At 36.6% G+C, this 13,974-nt stretch overlaps 1 protein-coding gene across 2 annotated transcripts in view; it reads left to right on the forward strand.

The window, feature by feature from the left end:
- Positions 1 to 13,974, forward strand: part of LOC114146182 (guanine nucleotide exchange factor VAV3-like) — a 55,956-nt gene that overhangs the window by 22,376 nt on the left and 19,606 nt on the right. For both annotated transcript variants that reach the window (XR_003595859.1, XM_028020033.1), the window contains exons 12-20: positions 249 to 335; positions 1,549 to 1,634; positions 1,821 to 1,953; positions 5,678 to 5,787; positions 8,284 to 8,385; positions 8,707 to 8,798; positions 9,463 to 9,509; positions 10,289 to 10,313; positions 12,145 to 12,275. Coding sequence is in view for 1 of the 2 variants with exons in the window: in XM_028020033.1 (XP_027875834.1) it covers positions 249 to 335; positions 1,549 to 1,634; positions 1,821 to 1,953; positions 5,678 to 5,787; positions 8,284 to 8,385; positions 8,707 to 8,798; positions 9,463 to 9,509; positions 10,289 to 10,313; positions 12,145 to 12,275 (813 nt within the window). In the remaining variant the exon portion in view is untranslated. The remainder of the gene's footprint in view (positions 1 to 248; positions 336 to 1,548; positions 1,635 to 1,820; positions 1,954 to 5,677; positions 5,788 to 8,283; positions 8,386 to 8,706; positions 8,799 to 9,462; positions 9,510 to 10,288; positions 10,314 to 12,144; positions 12,276 to 13,974) is intronic.

Below are 13,974 nucleotides of genomic sequence, written 5' to 3' on the forward strand. Positions count from 1 at the left end.
GCAGCTAATCTGTAAACCTACAAACATTACACCTTTAATCATGAAAAAAAAAATATTATTTTGATTTTCAACTAATGAAAAGCAGAGTATTACACTAATTAAACCATTTTTAATACAGAAATGTCAGGTCCTGAAAGGTATGTCCATGCAATGATTGCTAGTTTTGTTGACAATTGTCACTTGCATGACACTTGTCACTTGCATACATTAATCCAGTAGGATGTTCTTTTTGTGTGTTTCATATTTAGGACCTTGCTCAGTATGTCAATGAAGTGAAGAGAGATAACGAGACTCTGAGGGAGATCGGCCAGTACCAGAGATCTATCGAAAACCTGGTAAATCAATAAAATCTCTTTCTGGAACTATAACCAGCTGTTTGTGTAGGATGTATTAAGAGATTTTTTTATGTTAAGCAAAAGGAAGTAAATGTTATAAACTCAAATACCTTCATTATTGTTTAGAAACAGGAGGCTCAGGTGTATTTTAAGATTTTAGCTGTTTTTTTTGGTTTTTACCCTTCTTAGCATCTGACAAATACCAGTAGCTAAAAACTATATTTTCTCATCACTGTAAACCTTTCCAAAATGGTCAACTGTCTAAAAGTTTTGGAATTTGATGATTTTAGTGAAACCACACTGGAAATGCAGGTTTACATGTGCAGAAAGTAGGACAAAAATATTTTATTGGTTTTTATTCTTCTTCTGTATTAGCTAAGCTTGGTATTAACATATTAAGCTTTTTTTCTTTAATTAGTGTCTTGAATTTTTTTTTATTCAAGTAATTGCTAAAATATGATCAGTGTACATCTTGGAATAATCATACTGCCCTGTCTTATCATCAGTAATAAAAGCAGCTCCTTTTAAACAGCTCAAAATCTTCTATGTTTTAATGGGTATTTGCTTTACTTTTAACTTTGAAGGACATTCTTCTGAAGATTGTGCAATGGTTAGTAAAAAATACATAGTATTTGATCCTCATTACATAGAAAATAACCTAATTGGGTATTATGTGGAGGTTCTGAGTGAGGAATCGAAAGGTTTTTAAAATTGGACCATCAGATGCAGACACACTTGCACAGTGATGGAATAATATATAGCTCATGCATAATTAGGGCATAAAATTACCTATAGACCACAAAAACATCAGACTCTTCATTGCTTTACATACAATACACCAAAAAATACCTGGGATCACCTGTTGTAGTTCTAGTATTCAAGATCTCGAGCACGTTTCAGCCTCAAGGCATTTCAAACCATGTAACATAATATAGTAATCAATTATGAAACAAGCAATAAACATTACAAAATCATCAAGCATATATTCATCAAATATATTGATCAGTGTCATAGTTATTAATAATCAAAGGCAGCTCTGAACAGGTGGGTTTCTGTTTTCTAGTAATTAAAATACAGGACGTAGAAAGCAATGTGCTACAGGTTGTTTGATTGAGGTAGTCGTGTAGTTGAGTTACAACAATATCCTCATTTATATGTCAAAGCATATTTTGAAAATACATCAGTGCTCAGCTCCTGTGTATTTTGCCTGCAGAATCAGTCACTTGTCACTTTTGGTCGACCAAAAGGCGACGGAGAGGTGCGCTTGGTCTCCAATGTTGACAAGAGGAAACAGGACAGGTTGGTATGCTTCAGGATCATTGCCCTTAAGAGAAAAATAAATCTGTAGACAGTAAAATTACTCGTTGAAAGCTGGATGAATTAAATTAGTCCAAGGATCAAGCTTATTTTGAGTAAAATGTCAAGTAAATCTTATTGGTATAGAATAAAGACAAATAAATAAAATAATATGCTCTTGTTTTATAGGCACATATTTTTATTCGATGTGGCAGCCATTGTTTGCAAGAGAAGGGGAGACAACTATGAGATGAAGGACATACTCGATCTTAACTTCTTCAAAATTACAAACAATCCCACATCTGACAGAGAAGGCAAAAAGGTCAGTTTACCCTCTATTTAGTCTCGCATTTCAAAACTGTGGATATATATAAAACTGACTTTCTCTGTTGTGTAAAATCTTCATTTAGGAGCAATCTGCATAGTTCCATGCAAAAGTATTAAAGCCCACCAAAATTTCCCTAATTTTGTCATGTCACAGCCATAAACCTCTATTTATTTTATTAGGATTTTCTGTGACAGTCTAAGAATGGGCAACTTAAATGGTGGAATGGGCCACGTTTTTTTGTTGACATGTTTATTAAACCAACATACAGAGCAATAACTTAACATATTTCATGTTCAAATGCATATATAGCAGTTAGACTCTTGTTTAATGATATGAGTGCAACATTTTTGGAGTAAACAAAGAATAACCAGTAAGTCATATTTCTCTTTTTTCAGTACAAATGGCTCTGATGTGTAAAACATACAAAACCACATCCATCTCATGGATAACAGAAAGCTGCAGAACAGCAGACAAACAGTAATTGAAGGAACTAATTGTATGCATTTTTACACAACATTTTTACAGATTTTAACATTTTCCCTGTTTGTCCACTCCACCTAACCACTATAGGTTGTAGGCCTACTAGGTCTACAATAATGAGAAATGTGACTTTGCCTGCTGGTTTACAATTGATAGGATGTCAGAGTCAATCTCTGTGCATCCAATTTGCATCCCCCGACTCCTCCTCCAGACCTCTGTGTGCATTTGTACATTCTCATACATAGCGCCCACTTCAACCAAAAATGTTGTAGCTCTGTGACTGAATGATTTGTTGCTTGGTTTTTTCATTTGTCCAGTCCATAACTTTGACTGAAGCTCAGTGTCTTGGCGCAGGGACAAATGAAATATGCATTAAAATTAATCTATATTTGTCCTGCATCTCACTTAAAGGCCAATTTTATGGACTGCACTTCTAATAGCTTCCCTATTGACAGATTTTCCCAACTGAGTGGTGGATCTCTGCAGGTCTTCCAGATTTACCATGTGCCTCTTGGCTGCTTTTCTTATTGATGCTCTCCTTACACGGCTTGTTAGTTTAGATCAGTGGTCTCAAACTGCATACCTTGAGGGTCCTGCAACTTATAGATGTGTTTCTTGTTCCTATGCACTTGAATTACATGCTGAAACTTCCTCACTAGCATGTAGTCAAGCTCTGCAGAGCCTTGTTAATGAGCTAGTATTGGTGCCAGGTGTGCAGAAGAAAAGAGACACCGGTCCTTGAGGAACACAGTTTGAGAGTCATTTTTTAGATGAACAACAGCAAACCTGTTGTGTCATAGTCTTTCCATTTTAAAACAATGGCTTGGACAAAAATCCACGAGACCCACAAGGCTTTAAAAATTGTTTTGTATCCCCACCCCACTTTATAATTCTCCACAATTTTATCTTTGATGTGTCTGTCTTCTAAAACACTTTAGATATGAATGAGAAATTGAAGGACAATAGAGCAATAAGGGGAACTGAATTATTTCAATAATATTTGAATAATATGTTTTTATTAGTTCCCTTGCACTTCAGAGTTACGCACTGCTTTGTGTTCATCTGTAAATAAAATCTCAACAATATAGACAAAAGTTTGACATGATGTTGTGACAAAATGTGAAATAGTTGAAAGAATTGCAAGGTTCTGGTTAGTGTTTTTTTTTTTTAACCAAATTTTTGGCAGGCAGCATTGTTGTATCAGAGACTTGCTGATGTTGTGTTGATGGATTCCCACAGATGGTGTCTTCTCACTCTGGTGCTGATTGCTAACATGAAAGCGACAGCTCGCCAAAATATGATGTGGTTTTTATAAAAGTGAGCCTATTATCATAATCATTTACTCTATTAAGCCATTGTGAGATGTGTGTTGGGGTGGTGTTTGTGCAGCACAGTGACTGGTATTTAACATCTCATTGCCTAAACGTGCTTTTCGGGGGTTTTGGCTTTTTTTTTTGCCAGTTCTTTTAAATTAAATATAAATGTAGTTTTTAGACCCTTTTCAACTTTGAGCTGTGTGTCTTATACATTTCCTGTTAGTTGCACAAAGCCACACAACAACACCTCTGGAGATGTTTGGGCTTAATTTTAACCTGTGCCTGGAACCACCACACACTGCAGGACCGAGATGCTAATATCAGGTGATGAATGTGTGTACTCTTCCAAGGCTGCTTAACTCTATACATCATTTTCTGCTAAATAAAACTTCAACCTTTGAATGCGGTGCTACTGAACAGCACCCACATAGTCATCAATGATTTAAGACCCAGCAGAGCTCTAAAGGACTTAGGGCTCTGCAGGTCAGCCTAATCACTGTCGGGGAAACTCAACTATTTTTCTCATTACTGTATATGACACAACCGGCAGAAGCAGATTGTTGGCAAGAGCAAGGACCTTAATTTAGAAATGGATAAATCTAACATGCTACTTTGAAGCTACTTAGTGGTCAACAGGTTAAAGAAATCATTTCTTACCTGAAAAGTATGAAATGCTTTAGACTCCCTTATGCTTTCTCAGTAGCTGTGTAAGCCCTGCTGGGGTCTAAATCATTGGCAGGGATTAAGTTTTTAGAGGTAATACTTACAAATTTCTAAATTTAAAAGGAAGTTGGTTCCTCTAAAGGTGCATTTTTACAGCTTGAACCCTTCAGTGCTCTTCAGGCTGAACTCTGGTTAAACTCATATTGCAGTTGCAGCTCTGTTGAAAAAATTCAGCTGCCAACATATTTTTCTTGATCTGTGCAGCTGGTGACCTCACTGGCACTAAAACCAGAGAGGATTGCTGACAGCATTATGTCAGAGAGCTGCCACTTATTCACCCGCCATACTTACCTTGTCATTATTAGAACCGGATAACTGACAAGGTTACAACTTAAAGGCTGGCTTAGAGTGATTCACATTTTTTTAGATAAATATATTTTTTATGCTATTAATTTCTTATTAAGTGACTCAACTCTAGAGCGGTGTTCATAATCAGTGTTGTTATTCATCTCTAGAACCAAGAGAAATGTCTGTTGCACTATATTTTATTTAGGGGTAACAGAATTGTACAACAGAATTTTTACATTATTATTTGTAAAATGATTTAAAAACCTTTTCCTTCCACGCAACTCGATTATGTGCAATATTGTGCTGGTCTTACATGAAATAAAATTGTAGTTTATGGCTGTAATGTCAGAAATTGTAAAAAGATTTTACCTAAAGTTTATGAACACTGTATGTGTCTTTATGTACTTTGCCGTATTTACTTTATTTTGAAAAAAACAAAATCCCTTTTATATTTGACATCAGGCATCTTTGCAGTTTGTCTTTCCCTGTCTTATTTCTCTGCCCATTGTAATAATGCTAAGAAAGGCCACTAATGGTACAAAAGTCTTTAAAAAATTGAAAGGCCATTTGTATGGTTGCTAAGAGACATCTGTCAGGATGTGCATTGGAGGGTAAGCCAGGGTCAGTTGACACCCTTTTTGCTTTTTCCATAACTACACAAGAAATAATTGCATCGAAGAAATATTGAATACCTTTTAAAGGATGCATCACAAATTTTTCCTTTTTTCTGGATTTTGAAAAAGGTAAAAAAAACAAAAAAACGACCTACTAAAACACTACATCAACCTGTCCTGAAAATAAAACCTAACCCAATTTTTGAAATCCAAAATTAGGTCATTGTAATTATTCTGATGCATACATATGTGGTGTCAGAAAATTTTATTTCCATTTTATCTTCTCGACATCTACAGTGGTGCTACGGCTTCTTCGTGACTCACCAGCAGGGACATATGGGCTTTGAGCTTTGCTTTAAGACCAAAGAGCTGAAGAAGAAGTGGTTGGATCAGTTTGAAATGGCAATGTAAGTACACAAAGGCAAAAACACCTCAGTTGTGAATGGTAATGGTTTGCTTGACACAGGTCAGTGTATGCATGTCTATACATAGAGCTTATTTACTTTTGTTTGCAACTGTGTTGTTTCAATGTGGAGAGAGCTGTTGACTTTTTCATGTGTGCTGTTTGATCAGGTCTTAGTTGTAATCAAGCACACACGGCTGACAAAAGTACAAAAATACACATATACACACACTTACACAGCTACGTGTTTATATAAAGTGAGCTGCAGAGCTACAGTAAACTCACTCTGCTGTGATGATTCTGCAGTTCAGTGTTCTGTGGAGATAAACTGTTGTATTTGTGTTGTTCTGTAACATTTGGAGGAGTTTATCGCTTGATATCCTCTTTGTCTTCTTTTGTTGATTGGACAATGCTATTTCGGTTTGAGATTGCCTTGTCGGACTGGAACATCATGTTTTGACACTCTCCCTTTATAAACACTTGAAGCTTTGACCTTGCTGAATACATTAGAGTTTTGAAATTGTCATGATGTTCTGAAATGTTTTGCGGTAATGTAAACTGCACTCTCCCTGGACCATAAAACCCCAGATACTTGCCCAAAACATAATGTGCATTTCACAAACATTACAAAAATGATTTTTTCTTCTCTCTCTGGGCTCCAAACAGTTTTTTCTATTGGGTTTTAGTCAGAAATAAGCTATGCGTGCTTCTGTGCATTGGGTAATGACACCAGAAGGTCCAATTCTGGAAGTGAAAATTGTACCATCTGAAGAAGATGTGAGCTCATGATGGAAGACTCACTTAGGGGAGCACTCAGCTGGTCTCTGGATTGTGCCTAAGCGCTGAAAACATATTTGTTTATTTTTGTCATGCATGTTGCTCCTTCTATACTTCAGCTCATACAGAACTGCAATTATCTGCTCTCAATTACGCTCTTTATTGCACTAAGGACTATACTTGTCTCAGCAAATCTGTTTTATTAACTTTATAAAGACATTCACTCACACTAAAACAATATGTGCTTATTTCTTTCGCCAGAGATGCACCAATTATTATTCTTTTGGCCAAAGCCAATTTTCAATGACTATGTTACATAGAAAATAATAAAACAAATTAATGTAACAAATACTGAGTATAAGAAGAAAACAATGTGCTGCGGGTCCCTTGAGCTACAGTGAGGTTAGAAAAAGTATTTGCCTTTGTCACAAATAAATGCTTAAAATTATAGAACAAATGTTAAAATCGGACATAAGATAATCCCAATAAATACAAAATCCATGATATTGTTTATAAAGGAAAAAAAAATCTTTCCAGGACCAACTTTTTTCATTGATAGATATTATCGACCACTCAGAAACCATCATTTTATTATTTTGAGTCAAACGTTTACACCTTTTGAAGTTCATGCCCTAGGTGTGTGGTCTGCCAACACTGTATTTTCCAAAAAGTCTTAAGAGTCATCAGTATGTTCTTTTGGAAAATGTGAGGCAGGTCTTTGTGTTCTTTTTGAGCATCTGGTTTTCTCATTGTTCCATTGATGACATTCTTTCTGTCTGTCTTTTGTTGCCGAGTCAAATGAAGCATGAACTGAAACATTTCCATTTTACAAAAGGCTAAGTTGGTTTGTATATCTGTTTTCTCTTAATAAATGAGATCATCAGTCGAAAACTGGTGTGGTGCTAACATTTTTGATGATCTGAAACATTTAAGTTTGACAGAAAAACATAAACTCCGTAGTTGGCAGAACTGTAAAAATGAGATAAACACCAGCCTTCAGAAACCTCAGGCAATAACAGAGTGGTCTCTGAGTTAATTAGTTTCTTAGGAAAACAGACAACACAAAAACCAAAAATTCTCTTGTTCCAGGGGGACATAAAACATCATCTTACCCACTCAAGACTTCACTGGTTTTGAAAATAAATTGCTTACTTTTAGAGTATAATTTTGAAGCAAACCTGGAACTCTTTCCATCTGACTGTTCAGATATTAGATGGTTAAACTGAGAGTTTTTTTTTGGTTCATTTGGTCCTTGCTATTGACTGGATACCAGCAGCCGGTCCTGAGTTTGTTCCTAACAGTGGGGGAAGTAGATGTGAGTGCAGATTATTTGTCAGGTTGTTTTTAAAGTGAAGTTTTTGAAGTTATTGAACTTTTTTTAAATGAAAATTCTTCTCTGAGCATCTTCAGACACTAGTTTTTAAAATGTCAGCTGAGAAAGTTGCAGCCTTGTTGAGATCAAATCTCACATATCAGTGGTGAAATTAAATATAAAAGACTAGCAAGTGTCAGATTTACCTCCCATCAGACAAGAACTTCACATCAAATTCTTCATATAAACTCTAGGATTCCTCAAGTTTTATCTCCAAATACTGTAAATTATTTACACAAAGTAATTTTATATTTGTCAATTTTGCTGATTTTTCATCTACGGGTATTCTTTTTGCTATACCTGCTGATATATAATTTATGACACAATTTTTTGTTTTATTTTTGCTTTTAGCTCAAATATCCGACCAGAAAAGGCTAACCACAACTCCCACCAGTTCAAGATGCACACATTTGAAAGAATCACTTCCTGTAGTTACTGTCACCTTTTGCTCAGGTAAGATGTAGAGAACGTTAAGACTAAGACTAATCTGAAAATAATTGTGCATTCCTGAGGAAGAGACCTTGTGATAGATTGCCTTTAGGATGTGCAGAAGCTTTAAGTTCTCTGCTGGAAAACTATCGTTTAAGTCTGTTAAATCTAACAACATTTTAAAATTCAGTCTTTTAACTTGTTGAAGTCCGAATGAAGTATATACTGTCATGTTAGCTGTCTCTGTTTCCTGTGTCATTTCATCTATCTTGACAATGGGACAGAAGCCAGAAATCTCTAAATGTCACTTGTTTTGTTTTTTTTATTATTTTTAACTGTCTGCAGGGGCATCTTTAACCAGGGCTATCGGTGTCAAAAATGTGGCCTGGGGGCTCATAAAGAGTGTCTGGGTCGACTGGGAGCCTGTGGGAGAACAGGTAAGACTTAACAGTAAATTAGCCAATCATTTGTTTAATTACCACTCAGACTTTAGATTTAAGCGAGTTGAGCAAGTATCTATTTTCTTGTAGCCATTTTCTGATTTATGAATGTCTGCACATTTCTGTCATTATATGACCATATAATCTATAGAGCAGAGTTATGCTATTTGGAGTAAAATGTTTTGAGAACTTTATTGCAATTCCATGCATTTTCTTTCTGAATTGCAGAAGGCAGAAATACAAATGTTTTATTCTCACCATTTTCAAATTAATATATGTAAATGTAACATTAACCTTGAACCTTCCTTTCTCTCCTAATGTCATATTTCCCTTCGCATTCTGTTTAAGGAAAGTGCCAAATAAAACACATATTCTCCCTGTTTTTGCAGCTTAAGACTAACAAAAAAAAGTATTTGCTGAATTTTAATGCTGTTCCTGGAACAGCCTCATGTGTGTGTCTCCAGACTGGTGTTTTTAGGTACATTATCCTCACCCAGTTCACACACAGCTAAAGCCAGCTCAGGAGTCTGACAAGCTTCCTCTCTTTCACAACCACTGCGGTTTTTATGCATTCAGAAGCATGATAAGGGCCACCAGAGGTTGACAGTTGAGGTTGGATGTCAAGAAGCCACCATAGACTAATATTGTATTCCTCTCGCAGTGTCTGTTTCCCACCTGCCTGCAGATCCTGTCAAGCTGAGGCCCAAGGTAAGACCTGATCTGTTTCTCTTCTTCGACTTAAGACATCTTAGCTAACGTAACGATTCAGGCATGAAGCAGCAGCTGGACTCTTATTTTGCCTGTGGTTGGAAAGATCATGAAGGCTTTTGTTAATAACATCAACAAAGCTACAGGTGACCTTGTTATTACAGTTTTAACTTCACTCCTTTTGTGGAAGGAAGTTGATAGGAGATGTGTTTTTTAAATAATAACTGTCTCATTTCATGTTTAAATTTAGGGCGTTTTTTTTCTATTTTTTTTTAGGAGCTTCTACTTTTTGTTTTTCCAGATTTGGTAAATAAAGTGCTGCTAAAATAAAATGCTGCTATTAAAAAATAAATTTTTCTCATAAACCAAACAGGCATTGTGAATTTTGAAAACAAAATGCAGCTATTTGTATTAAACGTATAGTGAATGGTCTGTTTATCCATCTATCTGTTCATTCACTATATTCCATTTATACTTAATGAAGAGAGTTACCTGAGAAGAGCTACTGCTTTTAACATTTTCAATTCAATTCAGTTTTATTTATATATGGCCATTTCACAACACATGTCATCTGATGCCTTAATCAGAGTGATTAAAAAACAGTTTCCCATCATTGGTGCTAAACTGGTTAAATCACTTAAACAGTGTAAACCATCAACATGATTGTGTGACTCATTTCTCATGTCAATCTGATCCTGTACAGGCACAACGAATATTTTACCTTTTGCTATTTTCTTCTCTTTCTTTCTCTGTTTCTTTCCTTCTTTCACAATTTACAGGAGAACACAGCACCACCAGGCCCAGGTCAGCATGATTTGACCACTTGAACAAGTTTGTTAACCTGCAGAGGCCTTCACAGACTTTTTTAAAAATTATTTCATCTCGGCCTTGTAGCAGAGAGTTAAGAAAGATTGAAATAACTGATACAGTTTCAGTCATAGAACTCGTGCACTCATGAAATATATTCAGAATGCTATTTTCTCATAAATCAGGCCATGAATCAGCTCTATTTTGGAGCAGAATATCCAATTGACTTAGGCATTTAACAAATTTTAATGACCAGATAAAAGTATGAGCAAGGGATCGTTAACCAGAGCCAGAAAGAAAGCCTCTTTCCTTTTGCTCGCCATGGTGCCTAAACCCTTGATCGCATTGAGATGAATTGGAGTGGGTGGAATGATTATGAGAAGCACGCGGGAGAAATACTGGAAAAGAAATGCAGAATCGCTCCCCGAGCAATCCGTGGTGCCTCAGCCTCGGCTGCTGAGCCGAGCGAGCCTTTGTGATAAATCAATTTCCATAAGGGGGTTTATGAGGAAGACAGCCGTGCTTATTGTTCTTATTAAAAACATGAATGCGAGCTATTCCATTCATCTGAGGTCACAGTCAGCTAATAGTTTCCTCAGGCTGGTTTGCAGGGGAGCTGGAGCTGGAAGGGTGATCTGTCTGAGGCGGGTTAGATGTGTGAGTCAGCGGAGAGTAAGTAGCTGTGTCTTTTAAGTTGGCAGGGGTGTTTAGTCTTTGCCTCAGCCTCATGCTTGTGGCTGTGTTGGCTCTGCCGTGCAGAGGAAAGATTGGTGCGCCACCTTTCAGGATTCAAAGAGATGGATTTCCTGTGATGGTAAATTGGTGCTTTTAGGGTTGAACCTTTTAAGTGCTTTAGATCTTAAAAGACCTGGGAAAGAGTCGAGAATGAAACCAGTCAATTAAAAGCAATGGAATAATTTGTGCTGGAGAAAGAATAGAAAGAATTTACTAAGTGATCATCTCAATAGCTTTTGATATGTTATCTTTGTTCTGCTGAGTATCGATAGGCACAGTCAGTTAAATGTTGTCTACCATCAACACATTTTTTGTTTTAAACAAACAAATAGAGTTTTGTATCAAAATGTTGAAGAATTCTCATTTGAGGGATGTCCTGACTAGGATTTTAGTTTTGGTCCAGATACAGATCCAAGTCATTTAAATATAGCCATTTTCAGACCAGTGTCAGTCTGATTTTTTGTCAAAACCTACATTTAATGTCCAGTAAAACAAGACACTGCATTTCATCAGTATAACTGCTGAAATAGGTGGTTATAAGTGATTTATAAGGGGTTCCAAATGTTCACAGATTTTGCTATTTGAGCGGGTGTTTGCTCCTAATCCCCCCTCAGATATTGGGGATCTTGACAAAGGGGAAAAAATACTGGCAGGCTGCCTCTTCTCTCCATGGCCTGATTACTTACAGATTATTAGAGACCAAGAAATCACTTTAGTAGAACATGCTGAACAACACGAAGTAGGCTGAGAAATTTAAATAAATAAACACATCACATCCTGATCTAAAAAATTAACAAATGTTTTAGGATTTTTTAATTTTCAGGACTTCTGAATTGCGAGGATTTCATATTTTGAAATATTTTGTAATTTATCTTTTTTTTTTTTTTATGTTTTTCAATATTTATTTTATCTTAGTAGTTCTCTTTATAATATGTACTAACTTACTCACATTATTTAACTGGATTTGTTCTGATTTTGTACAGAAAAGTAGCCTTTATTTCACATTGTAGTATTCCTCTACTTTGCTTTCACAATACTCTGAACTAAAAGCAGAGAAAGTGGAATTTGACTGTTTGTGCTCCCTGTCTGCCAGGTTTACCGAGGATGATTGTGATCAGAGACTACAGCGGCATCCCCAGCCCCCAGTGTGGGCCCCCACTAAGCATTCAGGCAGGGGATGTAATTGAGTTGATGTTTGCTGACCTGCACAGCTCCTGGTGGCAGGTGTGTGCCACAGTCTACTCATTCCTGTTTTATGTCCACATCTGTGACTTTATGAAAAAATAATATGTTCAGACTCATTTGACCGGTAAGACACATGAAATATCTTTCCACTAACACTGGTTTAAATGCGTTTTGCATTTTAACTCCATCGTTCCACTTTGTGACAAGCAAAATTGGAAGACTATTAGCAAGATATCAGCGTACCAACAGCAATGGTTTATCTTTCTGGCAGCTTTCTTCCTGATGAATTGCTGATTCTGTTGTGGTTGTTCATCAGACTCTCTGTGCTGCCTTATGAGGTCAGCTACCATCAGAACTATCACATGAACTCCACTGGACTCCAGCCACCTTACAGATGGGATATCTGTCCTTTCTGTCACTGCTTAGATTGAATCAGAGCCATCGGATGATCTAACCAATTAGTGACTTCAGTTGATTAATTAGGTGACACAATGAAACGATAAAACTACAAACCCTTTAGCCCCCCCAGGATGTTTTACTGCTTATTTGCCATTTTGTGTTCCGGCAAATTGTGCAAACCTCTCACGACGTCAGCCAGAAGTTCAGGGTCTTTGACCGTATCTATTTTTGAAAAGATAGTGTTATTTGTGGTCTGTTGGCAGCCCTATCTCACTGCTTCCAGCTCTGTTTTATGGTGACATCAAAGCCTCATTCTCCTTCTGGTGCTGCTCCAATCAGAGCAACCTTTGCCAGCAGCCCGGCTGGGAGTGGGCAGTTAGCCCGATTTCTGATGCCCTATGATTCTCTCTGTTGTGTCACTGCACAAGTTGGAGGACGAGGACATGAGTGCCAGGAGACTTGTTGTAAGCTGGATGAGTAGCAACCAGAATGTCATGTCCTAGAACTGATGGCACTGCATTGTTTGCTACCATAGCAACAGTGCATGCTGTAAGAGCATAATCGGAGCAATAAGGTGGTGAAACTCATTTCTGCATATATGCCTGCTGCATAATGATACCGAGAGCTTCCTAGCTAAAGGTTAGCAGTGGTAGATGTGTGTTCTTCTAGAATCGTTCCCAGACAGACTTATTACCACAGACAATAATGTTTTTATTTTTCTAAATAAATATTTACGAATTAAATTTAGTCTTGCCACAAATTTTCAATCAGATTTAGGTCTGGACTTGAGCTGGGTGTAAACCATTTGTCAAATTGTTGTTGAGAAGGAGACAAGAGGTACACAGGTGAAAATAAACAGTCCTTATTAAAATCAAGAAAATTGTAGCTGTAAAGACAAAGACACATAAACTGGAAACTAGTAACATTTTCTTAATTTCATAAATATTCTTTGAAAATCAAAGAAGATGATTGCTTAGCCTTTGGCATGTTTGTGCAAAGGGAGACTTAAGATAGAAATAATGAAACTATATAAATGCCTTCTTGTTTTAAAAGAAGGATGATTCTAAGGGGCTACTTTTAACTTCGGAGATAATAAATAATTTATCCAGCCATGAGTGAGCTCACGATAACTCGTGTCGTATGACACAGTGTTACAGTGTTTACCAGGACCGCATGTTTAACAGCTGAAGGTTTGCACATGACTAATAAGTCCACAAGATCGTAATCAGCATTGGAAAGCAAATTCAAACAGTCTGCGGCTGAGAATGTTTAATGTGAAATCACACTTAGATTTACATAGAGCAATATATAAAGTTAATTTTGTTCTCCATTCATTTCA

Source organism: Xiphophorus couchianus, chromosome 6 (genome assembly GCF_001444195.1).
Source record: "Xiphophorus couchianus chromosome 6, X_couchianus-1.0, whole genome shotgun sequence".
Classification (NCBI taxonomy): Eukaryota; Metazoa; Chordata; class Actinopteri; order Cyprinodontiformes; family Poeciliidae; genus Xiphophorus; species Xiphophorus couchianus.